This window comes from Sarcophilus harrisii, chromosome 2, assembly GCF_902635505.1.
Source record: "Sarcophilus harrisii chromosome 2, mSarHar1.11, whole genome shotgun sequence".
Lineage (NCBI taxonomy): Eukaryota > Metazoa > Chordata > Mammalia > Dasyuromorphia > Dasyuridae > Sarcophilus > Sarcophilus harrisii.
In genome coordinates this window covers 270,918,710-270,943,834 of record NC_045427.1, presented here as the reverse complement: position 1 = coordinate 270,943,834, position 25,125 = coordinate 270,918,710, and the positions used below count along the sequence as shown (strand labels likewise).

At 34.7% G+C, this 25,125-nt stretch overlaps 1 protein-coding gene across 6 annotated transcripts in view; it reads right to left on the bottom strand.

Annotated features, from left to right (window-relative positions):
* The window catches only part of HEATR5A (HEAT repeat containing 5A), a 156,661-nt gene that overhangs the window by 16,403 nt on the left and 115,133 nt on the right, over nucleotides 1–25,125 (bottom strand). For all 6 annotated transcript variants that reach the window (XR_004231970.1, XM_031952256.1, XM_023501135.2 and 3 more), the window contains 6 exons: nucleotides 24,763–24,942; nucleotides 18,244–18,478; nucleotides 13,351–13,596; nucleotides 12,130–12,257; nucleotides 10,520–10,667; nucleotides 5,863–6,135 (listed from right to left, as the gene is read on the bottom strand). Coding sequence is in view for 5 of the 6 variants with exons in the window: in XM_031952256.1 (XP_031808116.1) it covers nucleotides 5,863–6,135; nucleotides 10,520–10,667; nucleotides 12,130–12,257; nucleotides 13,351–13,596; nucleotides 18,244–18,478; nucleotides 24,763–24,942 (1,210 nt within the window). In the remaining variant the exon portion in view is untranslated. The remainder of the gene's footprint in view (nucleotides 1–5,862; nucleotides 6,136–10,519; nucleotides 10,668–12,129; nucleotides 12,258–13,350; nucleotides 13,597–18,243; nucleotides 18,479–24,762; nucleotides 24,943–25,125) is intronic.

Here is a 25,125-nt window from a genome sequence, read left to right as displayed (position 1 = left end):
CTAAAACTGATTCTATGAACTAATAAATCTTTATGAAAATAAAATTCATCAAATATATGCCACTTAGTAATTCATTTTAAATCAACATGACATTTTTATTCTTAGATTGTTTTTGTAAGACTTGTTATCTATGTGCTTGGCATAGGTACTTACAATCTAGTTTTAAAAAGAGGTAACACACATATAATTGAAGTTTATTTACTTGATCCTTAGATGGCAGTGGGACTATGATTAAAATCTCAAACTTTGCTCTACTTAAGGAAGAAGGAAAGGGCAAATGATTCCTTCTATGGGCAATATATCACAGAAAGGAAATGTGGCTAAATTATAGAAAGAAACCAACTGTATGTAGTTTGTGAGAAAGTGAAACTACAGCTTTGTGCTTAAGTGGCTTCCACTGTGATGACAGAACCTCATGACCAGTGATGCCTGTCAGTTAAAATAATTATCAATCAACAAACATTTATTTATTAAGTGCCCACTATGTACAGGTAACTGTGTTAAACAGTGAGGATACAACAAAAGGCAAAAGCCAGTTTTTGCTCTTAAGGAACTTACAGTCTTAACAGGGAAGATGACACAGTCTTAACAGGGAAGATGACATGCAAATACATATATACAAAGTTATATACAAGATAAATAGAAAATTGAAAGGAAAGACACTATAAGCAAGAGGGGTTATGAATAAGGGCTTCCTGTAAAAGAGTATTGTCTGAGGAAAGGAGGGGATGAGGTGAAAGCCTTATCTGGAATGGTTCTGCTTATTCAGAGCAGTCTGCCTTGAGGTTTGAAGGTGTTTAGCAAGGTTAGTCTATTCTATCTTGCTTGGGGATGGAGATGGAGACGGGGGAAAGGGAGGTATGTCAAAGAACATAGCCTACAGCATACAGTGGTTCTAAGGGTAAATAGGATGAAGGCTCAATGCTTCTCTGTTGATTCCCCTCTTTTGATTCCCCTCTTTTCATAAACTTGACAGGTTCCTGGAAACCATTTGTGTGCACAAGGTCATCAGCCCTGGAAAATAAGCTAGTTTGCTTGTGGAGTTACTAAATAATGAACTTGGCTTGCTGAGGATTTAAAAATTTATGTATAATATTGAAATGCTTTCTAATGATTGCTCTTTACAATAGAACAAATTTAAACTTGAGAAGAAAAGAAAACCAATGAAGAATGTTAAGTGAAATTTCTTATATATTTTTTTGTCTTGGTTAATTTTATTGCTGATTGCAACTCTGTGAGAGGACAAATAACTATTTGCAACCCTAAACTGGGATTGAGGAAACTTGCCATTTGAGGTAAAACCTCTAATACAACTGATAATGTTTTGAGTTTTGAATTCAGGTGTAGTTGTCTGATGGATCACTAAGTTGGTAATCTACCAATTGAGGGAAATGCCACAAGCTACTCAGAGGCAATGTAACTCTCATCAGATAGAGATTTGTATCTGGGGAAAAAGCTGAGATGTCTTTGGCCTACACTAAAGTGGGAGCCTTGAGGATCAGTTTCCCCATCATGTTCCTTATGAACAGAAATGTTTCCCACCTGGCTATTCCTGAAATCTGGCTATGAAGTGGAATTGTTACTGCATAGTTGGTTGTCAATTTTGATTCTTACTTGAAGTCAAACAGAACTAAAGGTGCTTTATCCTGCCATATATGTGTTGAGTCTTTATGCTAATTTCTACAATCTGAGCAAGTGGTCAATAGAAGACAAAGGAATACAAGAATTTAAAATCTTGCTATTTTCAATACGAATGTGTAGTTATTCCATATCCCAAACAATTAGATAAATTAATACGTGGGCTTGTCATATGCCTGATGATGTTTACATAGTTATATGTAAATAATATATGATGTAAGAATAATCGGGAATTGATACAAGTGTTTGTGGCACCTAGCTGTAACTCTCTTAATTACTCAAACTAAATCAGAAACATCTTCCATTGGTTTGAATAGGAGAATTTTAGTGCTATCAATTTTCTTAAAGGGGTATAACTTATGGAATATTTTCTATTACATCAATGAAAAAGTCAACTTTATTCAAGTTTATTACCAATGTGGAAATAATAATTGTTTATATTGTGTGTGCTATGGTACAAATTGTATTTGGCAACTAAGAAATTATCAGTAACCTTGGAAAAAAGCAGTTTTGATGGAATAATAAGGTCAAGAAGCCATATGTAAGGAGTTAAGAGAATGGGAATAGCTATAGTAGAGGCACTCATTGCAGATAACTTTAAAGTGAACTCAGAATGCTTGGAGGTTTTCTTCATCTTTGTTCAGCAACATGTGTATAAGATTGAAGTTGGAGATAATGGGAATTATTCAAAATTGGGGCTTGGCTAGGTGTTAACTGGCTATATAAAGGGGATAGAAATTAAAGTTCTGACAGTGTAGAACTGAATTGGTTAATGAACAGAGCAAGATGGGGATAAAAGGAGAGGATGGTTAGCACAGGGGAGATTGCCTGAGAGAGAATTGAGGGGTTAAGGATACAATGCAGACAAAAAGTAGATGTTTTAAGGGAAAGCAGAGGGAGAAATAAAAAGCCACTAATTTATGGTTAGATAAGGAGATTTTAGAATTTTTGAGAGAGATAGTATATTTGTCAGTGGCAGAAAGATCAAGATCTCTCTGTGTGTGATTATGGTTTGAATGGAGTGGAATAGTAGCTCATGGGAAGTGAGTAGGTTGAGTAGTTAGGATGTTGAGAGAGAGTCAATATATGTATATTTAAGTTCCCTAGTATGTGGACAGGAGATGGGAAGAAGAGAAAAATGTAAGCCATATTTTAAATTCCATAAGGAAGGAAGGTTAGGGGAGAGGATAAGAAACTTGAAGCACTCTAGTTGCTGTTGCTCTTATTACCACTATCATTTGGTGCCAGACTGGCTGAGGTGTTGGAAAAAGAGGTATGTGGAGAGAAAAAATATAGGTGTCCTATTAGCCAAGAGCAACAAAGGTAACATTCCTCTTCTACCTCTTCTTCTAAGGAGTAGGTTTCCAAACTAAAGCTTGTTTCTGCTTTTCTAAAGTTTAATTTGTATGTCTTTCTACCTACAGGTAAAGACTGTGAATTTAATTTGCTCAAAGGCAGCTAAAAAGAAGACTAAATTTAGCTACCCAGAGAAAGAAAGAAAAACTTGTACTGGCAGGAATTCTTTGGGCAGTATCAATCAAAACCAACAATTAAGCCTTTGGGCACCATGCTAAGCACTGAAGACTCAAAGAAAGGTAAACAAACTGAAGAAGTTCTTACTGATTGGTTATTAAATTCCCCCTAAGCAGAGACTGGATCAGATATTCCACTGAGCACAAATGAATCAAAAGTATGGTGGGAAGAGGAGAAAGCTTTTTCAGTATGTAGGGATCTCAGGCAACTCTTTGCCTTTGGTCTCTTCAGAAGAAAGTTAAATAAATAGCCTCATCTTCTCAGTCCCAGAATCTAAAAAGAACAGTGATTTTTTTCAAGCACAGGATTTTTTCTTGAAGGGAAGAGCTAAGAATGTGTATCTAGCCACAGGAGTCAGAAAAGCAGCTGGTTTTCCTTTTTAGCTAAATAGTTTCATACCACTGTTAAGCCATATGTGAAGCAATTAGAGAACATAACAGTATAAAATTAGAGATTATGACAGCTTAATTATGCTGTTATAGATAATAAGTATAATAGGAGTTAAATAAAGCAAAGATTACTATAGGCTTCCCAAAGGAGACTTGAGTTAAGGAGGCTTTTAATTATGGGGATAACCTGGGTTTCAAATCAACTTGACAAACAGTTAAGTATTTACTAAGATATTGTGCTGGGCACTCAGTATACAACTAAATAAATCTTTATGGTTCAAGGAGATTAAAAATGAGAAGAGAAAATAAGGACACAGATAGAAATAAAACAAATTAGAAGAAGAGATGCACAGAAGTGGTAAAATAAAATGATAGGAGAGTTCTGGGGAGAGATTATTTCTAGTTGGGAAAATCAGGAAAAATGCTTCATTAATGAAGTAGCAAGGATTTCAAGAGTCTAGAAATGTGTTTGTGTTAGAATTATCTTCATTTACTCTGTATATAGCTACTACACCTAGTTATTTGAATTTTGTTTTACTCATTATGACACACATTTACTCTTTGAGAGCAGAGGCTGTTGTTGTTTTGGGGCTTCCCCAGTCCTTAGCAAAGGGAGCTTAATAAATTTTTCCTGAAATCCGATATAGTACAAGTCAAAATATACTTCTTTGTAGAAGTATATACATCTTATCAAAATTTATATGGGGAAAAAAAACCCCACATATCAAAGGTTAATTTGGAAAATAGAAAACAAAGCTGCCAAAGGTGAATTTGTATGTCCAAAGCAGGTATGACCAAAATCATGTGGGATTGGGCACAAAACAGAAAATTAGATCAATAAAACAGAACAGGGAACCCAGAAGAATGAAATATATATCCAAACTTGGTGTCTAATACATACATAAGAAATAAAAACTTGGGAAGAATTTATTATTTAACAAAAGTATTTGGAAAAATAATATGCTAAAAATAATTTACATTTCAGATCATATAATACCATAAGTGTGAACAAAATCATTGACTTAAATCTTTTTTTTCTTTTTAAAGTCTACAAAGGGGCAATTAGGTGGCTCAGTGGATAAAGGACCAGTTCTTTAGTCAGGAGGACCGGAGTTCAAATTTGACCTGAGACACTTAACACTTTTTACCTGTGTGATCTTGGGCAAGTCACTTAACCCCAATTGTCTCAGCAAAAAAAAAAAAAAAAATCTACAAAATGGGACATATATATCTCATTGTAGAAGGGGTAATTATTATTAAGATAAGAGATTTAACTACGTAAAATTATATGTAGTAAGACCCAATAAAATTAAATACAGATTGATTTAAAATGTCATACTGTTTTATATCAATATCTATTTCATAACAATGTTTCCTAATATTGGGCTGTCTATTGTCACTAGGTGGCTTAGTAGAAAGAATATTCAGGTCAGGAAGACCTGTGTTGAATACTGCTTTAGATACTAGCCTTGTGATCTTAGACAAGATATTTGACCTCCGTCTCAGTTTCTTCATCTATATATTGGGACAATGATATCTTCCTTCCAAGACTGTTGTGAAATTCAAATGAGACAACATGTGCAAAGAATCTTAAAGTATTAGATAAATGTTAGCCACTGTTGCAGATATTATAATCATGGGCTCTTTTTATACCATTTTGAATATACTTTGAATTTTTAGAATTGCATGCATACAAAGAATTTGTGTCACTCTAGATCAGTAGTTGATAAGAAATTTAGATATAAGATTTGTTTCTAAAATGAAGGCAAATAATAGTGAAGATTTTAAGTTCATAATTACTTTCTCTATGTTACAGAGTTAGAGTAATTCTTAATGTTTCAATGTTATAATTGTTGATAATAACATTCAAACAAGTTTTTTTTTTTTTTTTTTTTTTTTAAAAGCATGATTTGGATCCAAAGCGAAATGGTTGTAATGTCAAAATTTTATCTCCATTCAAGGCTAGGACATTAGATTATAAATAATATAAAAGTATAAAATAGCAAACTACCTGACTCTCCCATTTTATGTGTTAATGACTTTCATTCACTTATTAAAAAAGGATTTTCAATTATAGGAAAGTCTATCAATCTTCTGTTTTTTATAACAACTATCTCTTGTTTTCAACATTTTATATTACAATGAATCTAAAAATGTCATATTGTTAAAGAATTAAAAACAATAGCTAGATTTCTGTCTTTCAAACTAGTTTAACAAAAAGATCAGTATCTAGACTTGATTATCTCTTAAGACTATTTCCCACTTCCCAATCCATATAATAAAATCATATATCACATCCTACCTTCGGGAGAGCATACTCCAGGAAGTTCTGAGAGGATAGTTAATGCTGCTGAAACCAACTTATTTCCATCATCTGAAAGAATCTGTGCTTTTGTAGTTTTTATTCCTGGACTACCGGTCAGTTTAGGATTTAACTCTGGAAGTTGCCGGACCAAAATGCATACACATAGCTCCAATGTTGCAAACACCAGAGATCTTCCAGGTACCAGTCCTCCCGTATCCTTTCCTTCTCCAAATTCTGGCAGGGTTTCCTTTTCAGCAGCTCCATCATCAACTACAACGAATAAAATTAAGTTTTGACAAATATTCTAGCTTTTGGTTTGCTAAAGTAAATATTTATGTGTCATGTCTGAAACAAAGTACAATCATGGAACCTATTATTTAAAGGTCCTATTATTTAAAACTATGTTTCAGTAGAAATAAAGAATATTTTACTCTTAAATTGGGTGCTTTAAAATATTTTCTATTTAATTGATTAACCAGGTGGACGCATAGGTGGATACAAAGATATTGTAACAAATATAGCTGTAGAAATGGTTTCAATGCTATTTAAAACCTGATAGCTAAGTGAAGACCGCAGAATTGGAATAGGATGGGAATGCCTCACAAAAATCTGTAATACTTTTTTTTTTTTTTTTGAGACAACTGGAGTTAAATGACTTGCCCAGGCGTTACATAGCTAATAGTTCAGTGTCTGAGGCTGGATTTAAACTCAGGTCTTTCTGACTCAAGGCCAGTGCCAAAATAATAATTTCAAAGGCAGTTTCACTCATAAACTTTCATGAATTATTCTAGAGATGTGATTATCCACATTAAGGGGGCACTTTACAGATCTCAAAATAAATGATTTAGCATGGCAAAACTTGTGCTGGCCTAAAGATTTTCATCAGTACTTTCCAAATATGCAAGTGACTACCAGTAGCCAAGACAATATTGTATGAAATTAATCAGAGTCTATACTGGCAAAGGGAATAAGCTTTTATTTATTTATTTTTATTATAAAAGCTTTTTATTTTCAAAACATGCATAATTTTCAACATTCACCCTTGCAAAATCTTGTGTTCCAAAATATCACCCACCCTCCCTTCTCTCAAAACTTTCTTCCCTAGACAGCAAGTAATCCAATATATGTTAAACATGTGCAATTCTATACCTATTTCTACAATTATCTTGCTGCATAAGAAAAATCAGATCAAAAAGGAAAAAAAATAAGAAAACAAAATGCAAGCAAAAAACAACAAAAAGAGTGTTGTGATCCACACTCAGTTCCCACAGTTCTTTCTCTGGGTGCAGATGGCTCTCTTCATCACAAGACAATTGGAACGGCCTGAATCACCTAGCTGTTTAAAAGAGCCACACCCAACCTAATGGATCATCATAGAACCTTGCTGTTGCCATGTACAATGATCTCCTGGTTCTGCTCATTTCACTTAGCATCAGTTCATGTAAGTCTCTCTAGGACTCTCTAAGATCATCCTGCTGATTGTTTCTTATAGAACAATAATATCCTATAATATTCATATACATAACTTATTCAACCATTCTCCAACTGATGGGCATCCACTAAGTTTCCAGTTCTTTGCCACTACAAAAAGGCCTGTCACTAACATCTTTGCACATATGGGGCCCTTTCTCTCCTTTATCATCTTTTTGGAATACAGGCCCAGTAGAAGCATTGCTAGATGAAAGGGTATGCACAGTTTGATAGCCCTTTGGGTATACTTCCAAATTGTTCTCCAGAATGGTTGGATCCCTTCACAATTCCATGAACAATGGATCAGTGTTCCACTTTTCTCACATCCCTTCCAACATTCGTCATTATCTTTTCCTGTCATCTTAGCCAATCTGACAGGTGTATAGTGGTATCTCAGAGTTCTCTTACTTTGCATTTCTCTGATCAATAGTGATTTAGAGCACTTTTTCATATGACTAGAAAGGGTTAATTGCTTCATCTGAAAACTGTCCTTTGACCATTTATCAATTCTTAATAAGTTTGAATCAATTCTTTATATATTTTAGAAATGAGGTCTTTATCAAAACCCTTGAATGTAAATTTTTTCTCCAGTTTATTGCTTCCCTTCTAATCTTATTTGCATTGGTTTTGTTTGTACAAAACTTTTAAACTTAATATAATTTAAATTATCCATTTTGCATTTCATAATGTACTCTAGTTCTTCTTTGGCCACAAATTCCTTCCCTTTCAACAGATCTGAGAGACAGGCTATCTTTTGTTCTTATAATTTGCTTTGATATCACTCTTTATGTCTAAATCATGAACCCATATACCCGTTATCTTGGTATATAGTGTGTTAGGTGTGAGTCAATGTCTAGTTTCTATCTAACTAATTTCCAATTTTCTAAGCAATTTTTGTTATATAATGAGTTCTTATCCCAGAAGCTGGGGTCTTTGGATTTATCAAACTACATCACTGTAGTCATTGACTATCGTGCCTTGTAAAACTAACCTATTCTACTGATTGACTAATCTATTTCTTAGTACCAAATGGTTTTGATGGCCACTGCTTTATAATATAGTTTTAGATTGGGTACAGATAGGCCATCTTCATTTGCATTCTTTTTCCATTAATTCCCTTGAAATTCTTGACCTTTTGGAATAAGCATTTATTAAATGCTTTATAGTAATTATCTTATTTGATCTTCACAACAACCCTAGGAGGTAGGTGTTATTATTATCCTCATTTTACAGTTGAGGAAAGTAAAGCATACAGAAGTTAAGTGACTTGCCCAGCATCATAGCTAGTAAGCTTCTGAGCGTGAATTTGAACTCATGTCTTTCTGACTCTAGGCCCAGTACTCCATCTGCTGGGCTATACAGGTACTTTGTCTTCCTTATCAGAATGGAAGCAAAGATTGTTTTGCTTCCAGATAGGTGGTGTTCAAATAAATACTAAATGAGTTTCTATTTTATCCCAAAAGCAAAAGGGAGGTGGCTAATGCTTCTTGAACAGGGAACTGATAATTTTGGATATTAACTTATCAGCTGTGTGGAGGCTGGATTAGGAAGACTAGAAGTAGGGAGACCAATTAGGAGTTTGCTGAAATAATCTAATCAAAGGGTGATGAGGTTAATTGTTTTGTGAATAAAGAGAAGGGAAAAGATGCAATAGTGTTTTGGAGGTAGAACTGATGAAAACTGGTAAATGAGTACAAATAGAGAGTGAGGGAGAAAAAAGAATCAAAGATAACTTGGAGGTTGTAAACCTGGAAGAGTAGAAATTCACTTAATAGAAACAAGATACTTAGGAAGAGTATGAGGTTTGAGGAGAAAGAAAATAAGTTCAATTCTGGACATACATTGAGAAGCTTATGGTACATCCAGTTGGAAATAGCTACTAACAAGTAAAGATGCTGGGGATAAAATGGAAAGGGTGAGACAGTCCCTGCTCTCATGAAGTTCACAGTTTAAATTAAGAGAGACTGTTGGAATCCTTACAAAGTGTTAAGTCATTAGAATTGATAGAGACAATAATTATCTAATTTAGCATGGTTCAGTATGATTGGTCTGATCCTATGAGGAAATGTTATGGGCCAAAACTTGAAACATGGTACTAAGTGGAATTATGGAAGCAATGCTAGTGTGTTTGGGTTTGCACCTTTAAGAGTTTACACATTGGAGTTCACAAGTATGGGAGATACACAAAGTTAACTTTGTAACTTTGTGAATTCACACCTCCCATAATCCCACTCCCGGAGGAGGAGTCAACCTTTTACACCGAGCATAAAAAGAGCTTCAGTCAGTCAGTCAGCAGACAGTCAGTTCCGAAGACTGCCAGGAGTCGGAGTTGAGCTGGAGACTACAAGCTGCAAGAGCTCTTGAAACCAAGCAGAGAGATAGGCCTCTAAGAAAGCTACCCGGCCCAAGGAAAGAGATAAGACTTGGGAGGAGAAAACAAACGTTTGGATTTTTATCAGCTGGCTGTATTTGGGGTGATTATTACTCTGAGCTGAAACTAAGGCTGCCTCCAGAAAACCTCCCTAAGAAACCTGCTCCCAGAGAGAATCATATATTATACAAAAGAAGGAGAATACCACAAGAGATATCATATAAAAGGAAGTTTAGATGCTAGGCAGATGACAAGATCCAGGTGTCATTTGAATCAGTAGATAAAGACTTCAGTGCCTATTGGTCTGACAGCCAGAGGCAGGGCAAGGAATAAGACTTGGTGATCCATCCATCACAGGAAGGAATAGAATTGAAGTCTCCCATCTCATTCAAGTGGTGTGAACAGCAGATTATAGAATTCTACACCTACACACACACACACACACACACACACACACACACACAAGTCATTCTGCACAATGATAACAATTGTAACCCATAACAGCTATGAGATCATTGAAAGAAGGCAGGAAAGCTTCTCAACATGCCTGAAGTAAATTTCCTCTATAATTTAATCTTGTTGAATCCCCAGCTTAGAAGCCCAGCTACCTCCCACAGGAAATCCTTCCTGCTTGCTTGAGTTATTATTGATCGCCCCCTTCAAAATTTACTCTGTATTCATTCATCTTGTACCGACTTATCTATTCATGTTTCTCCCTCAACGCACCCTCCCACCCCCCCACCCCACCCCCAAGCATGTAATACCCTTTTCTGATGATACTCTGCAATCAACTTTTGGCCTTCTGTTACTCACCTTCTGCACTTCTCCTCTTTTCCTTTACATGTTCTTGGGCTGCGTAGATAACCTGTCTTACAACTTCAAGTGAAGCTAACTGAATGGAAGGTGACTCTCTAGTCAGTATTACTCGATGGAGTACATTCAACAACTCAACTCCCAAGTCCTATGGCAAGAATACTGTGTTGAAATTCAACTGGCAAACATGCTATTTATTTATGTATTTTAGTATTTGGGAAAAAAAACCTCAAATTAAATAGTATAGTCAAATATTAAAAATATAATACACAATCAAGCAAAAACAGGAATCTGTATGTAGGTTGATTAATTCAATGGAAATCACCAAAGTATCAGAAAGTTATTTACTAAAAGATGAAAAATACTTGGTTTTTATTTCAAAACAAAAAAGCCCATTTCACACTAAAAAACTGATGAGCTCAATAACATTAAGAATCTTTTGAAAAATACCATCTAAAACTCAGCCAATGTTAATTACGGAATCACTAAAGCATAATAAAGTTACATTTAGTGGTTCTAACACTGAAGTTAATATAAACTAAACATTTAAACGGCTAGCACAGAAATAAAAATGAAAATGGCTAGTTCCTGAAACATGTGGTTACACATAATAAGATTTTACTTCTTAACAGTCATGTAACAAAAGCACAAGATTTATAGCTTATATATCTAGCTAAAAAGATTTCAATATTGAAGGTATTAACATACTTTGAAAAGCAGCATAGCTAAATTGGAAAGATAAATATTACAATAGTTTGGCAACTAGGTAATAGCTTTTTAAGTCATGGAAACTTTTGAAGAACATCTTATCTATCAAGATATAAAGGGATCTATGTTGGTGGAAGGAGTACTTGTACTGCAAATCTGCAGGAAAAAAAATTATGATACAACAAAGGCACTATTATTATAACACTTTTTTAGACCTAAGGATATTAGTACAAAACCAAATTTTCATAGAGCTAAGATGGCAATAACTTGGTAAATGCTTTGACAATACAAAATGATATTCCATTTTATTTTTTCCACATTTGATATTTTCTCCAAATATATGTAAAATAATTTTTAACATTTGTTTTTAAAACTTTGAGTTCCAGATTCTCTCACTTCATTAACAAGGCACATTGGAAGTTATACAAAATATTTCCATAAGTCACATTGCAAAAAGAAAAACAATCCATAGATTCCCACCCCCCAGAAAATAAATCCCTCAAAAAAATAAAGTAAAAAAAAAAAACAAAACTATTCTTCAATCTGGATTCAGACACAATCAGTTCTTTCTTTAAGTACGGATAGTATTTTTCATCATAAGTCTTTCAGAGTAGTCTTGGATCACTGTATTGCTGAGAATAAAGTCATTCACTTTATTCACTAATTCACTAATAAACATCATCACACAATATTGCTATTACTTTGTATACAGTACATTTCATTTTGCATGAGCTCCTAGAGGAGTTTCCAGGTTTTTCTGAGAGCAGCCAATTCATTGTTTCCCACAGAATAATAATTACAAAATTATATTAATGGGAGTACATAGAAAGTTAGTGTTATAGTTAATAATTTAACCCAAATTGATGATTCATGAAATCATTGACAACAGACGAACAATTTACCTGGTCACTGCCAATCTTAGATCTGGGCCAAGGAACATCCAGTAAAGCCTGCAGTGCATGTAAACAAGCAGTGATGCTTTCCATGGTTGCATCTGAACGCAGGGAACAGAGAAATTCCACACTGATTCCTATAGACAAAAAGACTTCCCTGAGAATTATTTTGTAAAATTATATAAAAATAAATGGTTAGAAATACAGTACATATTACATTATGAAATCAGACTAAGTATACAATATAATCATTTAAATAAATCACAGTTAAAACAGATAAATTTAGAGAGCCTAAATGAATTGGTTTTGAGAGGTAGATTAATTAAACTAATGAAAACATACAATTTTTTTCTCTCTCATGGTTTTTAATGGAAGAAGGGAAAGTCATCAATAGTGATGTCAAAAATAAAGCCATCCAGTCTTTTAATGTCTTAGATCTTCTAATATTTCTTTTAAATGTATGATATATATGACTTTATTTGAGTACACATATAGGTTATCCCCAAAGTCTCACAACAATTTTAAAATATGAAAGCTTAAAATAAAACTTTTGGCACTCTGTCAAAAAAAAAAAAAAAAAACTTATGAAATACAAACTCATCTCTTTGCAATTTTAAGTCATGCTTCATCTTGTTGAAAGCTATAAAAATGACAGAAGAAAAATTTAAATTTATCAGTTACCCAAGATGACTGACTAAAGCAAATCCATAACTTAAAAGTACATCTTGATTTTCCAATGGAAATACAGAAGAGTCAACTTCCTTCAGAGCTTTACTGGCATAAATACATAAAAATGCATAGAAATTGAGTGAAAAGAGTTTACTTCATTTAGTCAATGGTTTTCTCATATCATACTTAAGGTACTGAAAGACATTGTTCTGTAACTGTTTCATGATAGCTATAATACCACACTTGAAAATTAAGAACCTATGAAACCCTAACTTTTACTAATCTTTGTACCATATTAATCTCTGAAATTCCATCGCCTATAATTTTGAGAGTGTGAGATACAGATTTCTGAAACAACCTATATCCCAATACTGAACTGAAAATTAAGTATTATTAAGCATGTATTTTTTTGAATTCATAACTTTTACTGTTAACATAGGGAATAACAAGTCAGTGAAATTCAATTAATTACACTATTCACTGAGATCAGTTTGACAGCTATTGAGAGCAGATTTGAGATAAAGCATAACTTACAAATAGTCTACATATACTGTCACTGACCCAAGATAAGGTGAAATCTGTCTGTATAAACATCCTCAGGGGATTTCACTGATGCCCCAGAAGAACCCTGACACATTGTAGTCGGTGTTACAGGTCTTGAGAGATTAGTTGCTCCTTCATCTGGGTCAGCTACAATGAAGCCTGTGCTAGTGAGCCACAATGCTGTAGCATGAAGAATAAGAGCCCACGAATTATGATAGTGTGGCTTTGCATTTTCACTAGTTTCTGCAGTGTAGAAAGCTCCACCTACAAAAAGGAAAACAAATACAATTTTAATAAATATGATTATATGCCTTATTTGATACATTATTTTTTGGCTTCACCCATAAGAACAACCAATGAAGTTCCAGTATGCTAAAAGCTTTTTAGTTAACAACAAATAAATATCAAGCACTACCCAGGGATGCTTGATCTTTTAAAAGAAAGTCACTTAATTAATGCATTATGAATGTGTGTGTGTGTGCATGTATGAGAGAGAAAGAGAGAAAGAAAGAAAGAGAAAAGAGGGAGAGACAGAGAAAATCAGAGATAGAGTGTATACCTGTACATTTTTTAGGAATAGACTTCTAAGAAAACTTTTCAAATAACTATGACTTGAAACCAGTCTAAGGTTACAAATAATCTAATTTTTATAGGATCTAAGACCCTGAGCTAAAAGGGAAGAGAGAAGTCATCTAGTCAAAACCCCTCATTTTACAGCAGAAGAAACAGATGCCTGGAGAAGTTAAATGATTTGCTCAGCATCACAAAGGTAATAAGTATCTGAGAAGATATTTGAGCCAAATCTTGTAACCTTAGAACTAGTACTCTGTACCATGTAATCTCCCACATATTTTCACCCTCCAATTTCATTGTTTTGTAAGTCAGAAGTCTAGGATTTTATTCACAACTAATTGGAAATGTAGAGTAAAAGAGAATGACAAGTGAAGATGACTTCAAAACTTGAACCTGAATGTTTGGAAGGATGGAGGTATTCTCAACAGAACCAAGGAAGAAGGACCAACTAAAGAAAACCCAGAAAGAAAATACAGAGAGGGAGAGGATGGTGAATTGTTGGATGTTGCAGAGAAGTAAAGAAGGATAAGTAATGAAAAAAAGGCCATCAGCTTTGACAATAAAAAATATCTAAGTAATAAGAGGGAGCAGCTTCAACTGGGTAATGAAACTGGAAAACTTCAAACAGCTGAAAGAGACATAGGGGAGAAGTGAAAGCAACAAGCTTTTTCTATTACCTAGAAATATAACGCAGTAGAATTTGAGGGGATTATAGAATCAAATGAGGGGTTTTAAGGATGAAATGATGTCAAAAAGCTTTAAGATAGAGAGAAAAAGAGAAGTTGGAGCCTATAGCAAATAGTTTCTGTTTTCCAAATATTCATTGAGGTCTTTAGTTGTGAGAGTAAAGATGTGTTATGGAAGGCTTAGAAAACAAGAGGAGCTTTGGAAGAGCTACTGTGGTGAATTCAATGAAGAGCCAATTAAGGAGAAGTAAAAAGGTTTCCTTATTGCAACAAAGGCCCAGATGAGGTTAGATAGCACAAATTCATAGAGGACAAGTAAAGCAAATTCCCACATATCTATTTTGAGGCCTTAAAAATACTTTTCTTCAGCTGTTAAAGATGAGAGAAAGAGGAAATATGTTTTTTAAGTGAAAAAAGTTAATTAAAACTCTGTATTGGACACAATCAATGAGGTTATATAACTTTCTTTTTATCTTTTTAGGTTTTTCTTGAGTTCTATATTTGCAGATCAAACTTCTTGTTAAGTCCTGGTTTTTTCACCAAAAATAGGTGAAATTCACTTATTTCGTTGAATGACCATCTTCTTCCCTGGAAAAAGATGCTCATTCTGGCTGGGTAAGTTATTTTTGGTTGCATACCGAGTTCCTTAGCCTTTCGGAATATCATATTCCAGGCCCTTCGATCTTTTAATGTGGATGCTGCTAGATCTTGGGTGATCCTTATTGTGGCTCCTCTATATTTGAATTGGGTTTTTCTAGCCGCTAGGAGTATTTTTTCCTTTGTTTGAGGGTTCTGGCATTTGGCCACTATATTTCTTGGTGTTTTGATTTTAGGATCCCTTTCAGTGGGTGATCGATGAATCCTTTCAATGTCTATTTTACTCTGTTTCTATGACTTCTGGGCAGTTCTCTTTGATAATTTCCTGGAAAATAGTGTCCAGGCTCTTTTTTTCATCGTATTTTTCTGGGAGTCCAATGGTTCTCAGATTGTCTCTCCTAGACCTGTTTTCCAGGTCCGCTGTTTTCCCTAAAAGGTATTTCACATTTTTCTCCATTGTTTGGTTTTTTTTGGTTTTGCTTGACTGATTCTTCTTGTCTCCTAGAGTCATTCTATTCCATTTGTTCTATTCTTATTTTCAATGAAGTGTTTTCTTCACTCACTTTTTTTATATCTTTTCCTAATTGTCCAATTTGTTCTATGGAATGTTTTTCCATTTCGCCAATTTTATTCTTTAGAGAGCTATTTTCTGTTTCCAGTTCACTAATCCTATTTTTCAAGGATTTGTTTTCTTTATCCACTCTGTTGTTAAATGAGTGGAATGACTTCTCCAGTCTCTCTTGCCAAGCCTCCCTCTCCTTTTCCCATTTTTCTTCTAGCTCTCTTGTGAGAGCCTTTTTAATTTCTTCTATGAGATTCATCTGTGCTGAGGAACAGACGATCTCCTCCTGTGGGGATTCACCTGAAGATAATCTGTTTTTAGTCTCCTCAGGGTTTAGAGTCTGTTCTCTGACTGTATAAAAGCTGTCAATCGTTAAAGTCCTTTTTAACTTTTTGCTCATTTTGTCAGAGAAGAATCAGAGACAAACTAGCAAAGAAAAAGGAAAAAAAGCCCCAAATGGAATCTGCTTTTTGGGGGGAGGGGCTGGGTGGCGTTACCGAGCTTCCTCTACAGACTGAGGGGGCAGCAGCGAGGCACTAGCAGGACTGTGCTGCGCCTGCGCTCTGAGACTCTGAGAGCGTGCTGAGACACTGTGGGGGAGGGGTGGCCGGTCTCAAGGAACTCCAGCTGTTTGGGGTTGTATTCTTCACCTCCGGTGTTTTTAGCTTCTCTGCTGGGCTACTGACTTGCTGCCAGGGCAAAGTATCCAATCCTGTAGTGAAGCTCTCCCCACAGAGACTGCTGAGATCACACCCCAACCCCCTCCGGTCTGCTCGGCTGTGAGCTGCCTGCTGAGCTCTTGCTGCCGCTGCCTGCCCTCAGCCTGTGCCCGATCTAAAACCGTCCCACCCTCGAGCAAAAAAACAGACCTTTCCTGGCGAATCTCAAGGATGTCTTCTCTTGGTAACTGTGGGGTTTTTTTTTTCAGTCAGGCATTAATTCAGAGGCTTGTAATGAGATGGATTCTGAGAGAAAATGCGGAGCTTACACAGCTGTGTGCCTCCTCGCCGCCATCTTGGCCAGAAGTCGAGATTATATAATTTTCTTCAGTTTTGTTCAGAAGCACAGAGAGAAACAGAGGAAGAAGAAAAGGCTTCTTTGGCATCTCCATCTAACAGTGCTTTATAGATACTTGTTGGCTGATTGATAATCTGTAGTCACTTCAAACTCAACATGATTAAAAGAGAACAAACATTCCTCCCAACCTTCCTCCAAATCCCCCAATTTCTGGTCTGTGAAACTGATAACAGGGTTCTTACAGAAGATGGAGCATTAACTGAGATTTGAAGAAGATGGAGATGATAAAGGAGAGAGTGTTTTAGGCATTTGAGATAGTCTGTTAAAAAATGTTCTGAATTGGGAGAAAAAAATTTGGATTTGAGAAATAGCAAGGAAACCAGTAATATATGAATTGCAGGCTAGAAAGGATTTTGAATGTCAAACACAAGATTTTATATTTGATCTTAGAGGTGAGAGAGAACTGCTGGAGTCTAATAGAAGGGAAGATCAAGTTGACAGTTGAATGGAGATTGGATTATAGTGGGGAAAGAGACTTGAGGCATAAAAACAATCAGGTCTACTACAATGGTCAAGGCATGAGGTGATGATTGCTTACAGCTGGGTGATAGCAGTATCATAGAATAACAGGTGTCAGGCAGCATATGCAAAAACAGTTATGAAAGCAGAAGATTAAACAGATTAGATATGGAGGTTAACTGATAGTAAGGAGCTCTTAGATTGATGGTTATTGTCCTTCATTATTGAAAAGAAATGAAATAACATTACTATGTTGGGGTCCAGGTAGTCTGTGAATGATCAGATCAATATGAGCTCAGAAGGTTCTGCTACATTTTAGGCCCAGTCTAAAAGAAAAAGAGTTGAGGATAACATCTACTTTAACCTGGGTAACTACAAAAACGGTGGTACTCTTGTTAGTAAAAGGCAAGATAAAAAGAGGGAAGTGAAGGAGGATACTGAGTTTTATTTTGGACATACTGAGTTTAAGATGTCTACTGGACAGGCTGGAGATATGAATCTGAAGGTTAGCCTACAGATTAAACATGAATAAGTATATTTGACAATCATAAGCAAAGAGATGAAAACTTAATGCACTGAAGCTGATAAGATTACCCTACCCTATAGAGGGAGAAGAGAAGATGGCTCAAGACAGAGCCTTGGCTGTCACTCTCTATTAGTGGTCATGATCTGGATAAAGATCCAGCAAAAAAGATTTAAGAAGCAACCAGATGAGGAGGAAGAGAACTGCTATAGAATAGAATCAAAGAAACCTAGAAAGAAGAGAGTATGAAGGAGAAGGTGAACGACTGTGTCAAAGACTGCATTGAGGTTAAGAAGGATGAGGTTCAAGAAAAGAATCCTTAGATTTAGCAATGAAAACATCAAAATAAATGTGTATTGAATTGAATTACCAGATGAAGAATTTTTAAAAAATACTATATTTACAAATATTTAGGGTCAATTTTACTTTCTTACCTTCAAGAGGAAGTTGGGAAGCAAATTCTGAAGGCAAAGTTAGAAGAGCAAAATCTTGAAGAGCAGCAAGCCAGAGTTTGCTTAATGTTCCAAGATCTGTTTGGACTAAGTCAAGAAGTCCATCTATGGAAGATGACACATCTCTGGCATTTTCCTCTATAGAGCCAACAATTTTCATAGTCTGCTTCTGTTTCTCAGTTTGTTTTTTCTGTCTTTCTACAGCAATTATGTAAACCTGTGTTGAAGTTAATCTGTCATTAGTAAAGTCTTAAAGGGGTTTTGAAAAATAACAAAATATGCTTATATCTTTTTTTAACCTTTAAAAAATAGTATTTTCCCCCAATTACATGTCCAAAAAATTTTTATTATCTAGTTATATAAGATTTCAAAGTTCCAAATTTTTCCCCCTCTCCCTTTCCTAAAATGGCAGGCAATTTGATATAGGTATTTCATGCTATCACGTAAAACATATTTCCATATTTGTCCTAACTGTCAAAGGAGACTAAAAGAAAAAAACACATAAAAAGAATAAAATAAGCTTCAATCTGCATTCAGAGTCCATCTGAATTTAGCTGAATGTGGACAGCATTTTTTCCTTCATGAGGCCTATGTACTTATCTTAGATCATTGTGCTGCAAAGAAGAGCTAAGTTGTTTATAGTTGATCAAAAACACAATGTTGCTCTTAATGTGCACAATGTTTCCTTGGTTCTGTTCATTTCACTTTGCGTCAATTGCTACAAGTCTTTCCAGGTTTTTCTGAAATCTACCTGTTGCATTTCAGTACATTTTTATACCACAGCTTATTCAGCCATTCTCTAATTGATGAACATGTCTACTTTTCCAATGGTTTGCTACCACAAAAATGGCTGCTATATTTTTGTATACGTAGGTCTTTCCCCTCTTTTTTTATGATCTTTTTGGGATACAGACTTAAAAGTGGTTTTGTTGAATCAAAGGTCATTCACAGCTTTATAGTCCTTTAGGCATAGTTCCAAATATGTGAATAATTTTTTTTTTTTAATGCAGGATAAAGACTTATTTTACATTCATGTAAGAATGGGTGCCTAGGTCAGTAGACACAACTTTGAAACTCCAAAGGCAGGATTTTATTGCCCATCCACAAGAGCAAGTCCCTTACTGATTCTCCCATTAATTGGATGTTATATAAGTTACAAGACCAGAATCTCCATCCCTCTTTACATAGCCAGTCCCTGCCTCCAAAGAGCTTACATTCTTGAAGAGGGGAGATGAACTGTGAAGGGTTAGATAAAGAACAAAAGATTCTTTTCATATCTCAGGCTACTACTCCTGAACACAAAAGCCAGCCCCTGCATCTAAGAAGCTTACATTTTTACATTCTTTTGGGGAAAGATGAATTAACCTCTACCCTAGATTATTCTTTGATATTCTTGTGGATTTTAATTTTCTCATTCAAGTTTTATTTCTCTAATTTAATTTTTATAACTGTGGAAACCAAATAAATGTCTATCCAATTCCCCACCCCCTTTAAATAATTTGGTTTCTATTTCTAGTCATATAAAAAGATGCTCTAAATCATTATTGATCAAATAAATGCAAATTGAGACATTACACACCTGTCAGATTGGCTAAGATGACAGGAAAAGGTAATGATGAATACTGGAGGGGATATGGGAAAACTGGGACACTAATACACTGTTGGTGGAGTTTTGAAAGGATCCAACTATTCTGGAGAGCAATTTGAAACTATGCCCAAAGGGATATCAAACTGTGCATACCCTTTGATCTAGCAGTGTTTCTATTGTGCTTATTATCCCAAAGATCTCTTAATGAAGGGAAGGAGAGATGGCTGAATAAGTTATGGTGTATGAATGCCATTATTTGTAAGAAATGACCAGCAGGATGACTTCAGAGAGACCTGGAGAGACTTACATGAACTGATGCTAAGTGAAATGAGCAGAACCAGGAGATCATTGTACACGGCAACAAGAAGATTATACGACAATCAATTCTGATGGATGTGGTTCTTCTCAACAATGAGATGATTCAGACCAGTTGCAATGATCTTCAGCCATCTACATTCAGAGAGGACTGTGGGAATTGAGTGCGGTCCACAACATAGCATTTTCACTCTTTTTGTTGTTGTTTGCTTGCCATTTTTTTTCTAATTTTTTTTTTCTGGTTTGATTAGATTTTTCTTGTGTAGTAAGATAATTGTATAAATATGTATGTATATATTGGATTTAATATATATTTCTACCATGTTTAACATATATTGGACTACTTGCCATCTAGGGGAGGGGATGGGGGAATGGGGGGAAAATTGAAACACAAAGTTTTGCAAGGGTTAATGTCAAAGAATTATCTATGCATGTTTTGAAGAATAAAAAAAAACTTTAATAAAAATAATAATATAAAAAAATCAAAATAAAATAAATAAATAAATTGGTTTCCCACATCCTTTTCCAACCCCTCAAACTTGGCTAATACTTTTTACATCTCACTTCACAAAAGTTTATTCACTTCTGCACAGGTCTCCTTACACAGGATGGATAACTGATCCCTAAATTTTCTGCTAATTCTTCTGACAAGGCTGTACTATAAGTGTTGTCCTTTCCCTGACAACAAGCTGTCCAGAGTCATTCTATTTTCCCATGTCATTCTGCTAGTAGAATCTAACTGTTCTCCTGGTAGTAATTAGAGGCACTGCCTCTCTGGTATAATTTATCCAATGATATTTACCCACCAGAGTAGGAATGACCCAAATCCAGAACTAATTAGATTTCTAGCTTTGAATTCATCAGTTACTCTCCTTGACTTAATTTTTCCTGATTCAGTCTCAATTTCTTCTTCAAATGACAGGGTAAAAAGAACAGTCAACTGGATAGGTTGCACAGGTGCCCAGTCAATTCCTAGGCAAATTCTGAGAGTGCTACATTATGTGAATAATCTTGTAAATAAACTTTTGATAATCCCAACTCTGTCAAAACCAGACTTCATATTATGTCCATACAGAAATGTAAGTAGCTGTGTACTTTTCCATGGAAGCACTGAACTAGCAAAAATAAACCACAATCTTAGATTTTTGCTCTTGACTAACCATATTATGGAGTTGCAGAGGCCAGAGAGAAGCGCCACAGTATTTCTACAAATCAGGCTATAAGAGGCTTTATTTGAAACCATGCCTATGAATACAAGTGTTTTTAGTAACTTAAGTATTATACCTTACTTCAGAAGTTCTTATTATCTTATATTTTCCTACCATAAAGGAGAGAAAAGTGATTAAAATGTCAGTAATCTATAACCCAAGTGATTTTTTCTTATTCTACTGCTCCTCTTCTCTTCATCTTGCCCAGACTTTGATCAAAGATTCTAGTACTTTCTCTTTTTTTAATATCTTCTTTTATGATCTCCACCCTGAAGCTGAATTTTATTGCTTTTGACTATTCCAGCAATAATTCCTCTTGAACTCTGTTTCCCTGTTGAGTTTAATGTATTACTATACCAAACTCTTGTCAGTGTGCTCAAACTTTTCTCTAGATAAGAGGGTCATCCTCACTTTGAGGATGACTGCTTTACACCCACCCTTTCCTTTATGTTTGCCTACTCCTTTTGCTCCTTTTTATAAGAATTACAGAATTGTAAGAAAATTTCCTTTTCTTTCTTTTCTCAAGATAGTCAAACAGAACAGAGCCATATCTGGACCCTCTGTCTTACTTAATTCTCTCTTTCTCATTCTTGAAAATAAGAAAGTTGAAGAGAGGGAAAAGGACCCACATGTGCAGAATTGTTTATAGCAGCCCTTTTTATAGTGATAATAAACTAGAAATTGAATGGATGTCTGTCAGTTGGGGAATGGCTGAATAAGTTATTATATATAAATGTAGCAGAATATTATTGTTGTATAAGAAATGACAAGCAGGATAATTTCAGAAAAGCCTATAAAGACTTACATGAATTAATACTAAGTGAAGTGATCATAACTAAGAGAACCTTGTATTCAATAATATAATAAGATTATGCGATGATCAACTGTGATGGATTTGGTTCTTTTCAACAATGAGATGATTCAAAGCAATTCCAATAGACTTGTGATGGAAAGTACCATTCACATCCAGAGAGAGAACTACAGAGACTGAAAAGTATAGTATTCTTCCCCTTTTGTTGTTGTTGTTTGCTTGTTTTTTTCACTTTTGATATGATTTTTCTTGTGCAGCATGATTTATATGGAAATACGTTTACAAGAACTATACATATATAGGCTATATCAGACTGCTTGCTGTATTAGTATTAAGGGGAGAGGGAGAAAAATTTGGAACACAAGATTTTGCAAAGGTGAATGTTGAATATAATCCTTGCATGTATTTGGAAAAATAAACTATTATAAGAAATAGACAACAAAAAAAAAAAAAAAAAAAAAAAGAGAAAATATGGAAATTGGGGAAGGTGTAACTTCCATTTTTTTCCCTCTGTAACAGAATTTAAGCCCATCATTATTGATTAGCCCATCCTAAACTGTTCAAATGCAACTAGGTTTTTCTCAGTTTCTTTATCTGAATGATTCTCTGTACTTTCTTTTGAAGTTTTCATTAGCAATGCTTGAATGTACCTTATTCTGTTAAAAATCCATTTTGTCCCTTTTGGGATCATACTCAATTTGCAAGTCTTACTTAGTAAGTTTGTCCTGATTTCAATCCTCTAACTTTATGCTTCTGGAAAATCATTTTTCAAGATTTCCTATACTTTAAATTAGATGCTGCCAAGACTTGTCTGAACTTGACTGATTCCTAGGAACCCAAACTTTTTTCTTTTTCCTCAAAGTTCTTTTAGGAATGACAATTGGATTCTTACTATGTAATTGTGGGTCATTTTATGATTTTCTAATATATGGCATCAGAGTCTTTTTTTTTTTTTGATCATGGTTTTCAAGAAGTCTGATTGATGATTAAGGCAGCTAGATAGTGCAGTGGATAGAGCACCAACCCTGAAGTCAAGAAGACCCGAGTTCAAATCTGGCCTCAGACACTTAATACTTGCTAGCTCTGTGACTCTGGGTAAGTCACTTAATCCCAGTTGCCTCAGGGGAAAAAAAAGATCTGAGGATTCTCTCCTCAACTTGTTTTCTAGTCCAATTGTTTCTGATAAGATTGCTTCCATTTTCTTCTGTTTTTTCAATTTTCCCACCAATATTCTTTTTTTTGTCTCTTAGAAACAATGAGTTATTTATTCTAATCTCATTTGCAGGAAATATGCTAATTGGGTAGAAATTTCCTCCATTTCTAAGCTCTTTATTTTCCTTCCAATTTCAGAGCTATTATTTCATTTTTATTTCTTGCTTCATTTGTTCTAAGTATTTTTGTAGTCCTTTTGGTCAACTCATTTTATTTTTCTTTTAAAATCTACTTGTAAAATTGCCCATATTAACAAAAGAGAAAAATGAATACTTTAATGACCCCATCTTATTAGCTAAGTGTGTGACTGCAAAGTAGGATCACCTCTACTTGTTGCTTAGACTCCTTTAACTAAGGACATCAGTTATACTGACCAGAAATAAAGTCAGATTTTAAGACTGACACAAGGAGTTTTCTCACAATTGTACTATCTGAAGCAATCCATATCTTATCTTAAACTGTCCCCATACTGATCAATCAGTTATTGTTTCCAATGTTCCTTTGATTGTTTATAGATACTTGGGGGAGTAGGATACCTCAATTAATAAATTCAGGGAAGTGTACCTGTTTATTCTTTCCCTCTTGAGACCTGGAAAAGTCCCTAATCTTTCATTCAATTAGAAATCAACTATTGTTGCATTGTTCCTTTAATTAGTTGGCCTTATTTGTTTTTAACTTATACAAGTCTAGTCCTAGGCTAAGAAGGGGCCTGGCCCCAATTTGTTAGGCAATTGGCATGCATTGCTCAATATGTCAAAATGCTCAGAAACTGAAACCTTTGTTTCATCTTTCACCTATACAATCCTGAAACCTTTTCCTGCTATTTTGACCTTTCCTGAGATGGAGAATTGCTAATTATTTCAGGAAAGGATAACCTAAGTCCTTTCCCCCTTTATCAATTTGTAGAAGATTATGCAAAATGCAACAAAAAATATTTTTTCAATTGATGCAATGTAGGTTCTTAAATTTCTAAGTATCATAGAATATGAAATTTAATAGATCACTTATGTAAATGTGAACTTTCTTCTTCACATAAAGTTATATAGTTTTGCTTAAAGCTGCCAAGAAAATTGATTCTACTTCTGACTATTGGAACATCTCTCTGTTTAACTCCTTTTAATACAGTAGGCAAAATGGAATAACATTGTTGCTTTAAGTTGGGACCAAGGATGGAGAAGGCTCAATTACCAGTTTCCACAGTAAATAAATTACCCTGAATGTGGTATGAATTTTTTTTTTTTTAATCTTAAAAGCTTGGTATATATTTTACATACACAGTTAAATTTTTTTTTTTTTTTAAGTTTTAGTGGTTTAATGTATAAAAAGGAAATTACTGAAAATTGAGTTATAGATGGAAAAATACTAACCTCTGCCCAGGCTTTGAGAACAGCTAGGATTTCCATAGTAGAAGCACTTTCGTTATATAATTGACTCAAGGCTTCTTTTCCAGCCTGTATTTTCGTCAAGGATGATACAAGCAATTGATGAACTCTTCGGAGATCATTAAGATCACTTACAACTCCACTTGCTATCCAGGCACTGCAAACCTAGCAGTTTGATAAATAAGATATATTTTATTTTTTAAAATTATAAATGTGATTTTGGTGGTCATTATTTCTATATTAGGAACCTATTTACTGAAAATAGTGTTATCATATAAAATGTTGAGGGTGGTACAGATGTCAGAACAATATAATTAATTGAAAATCATGATTTAAAAGTTGAAGAAG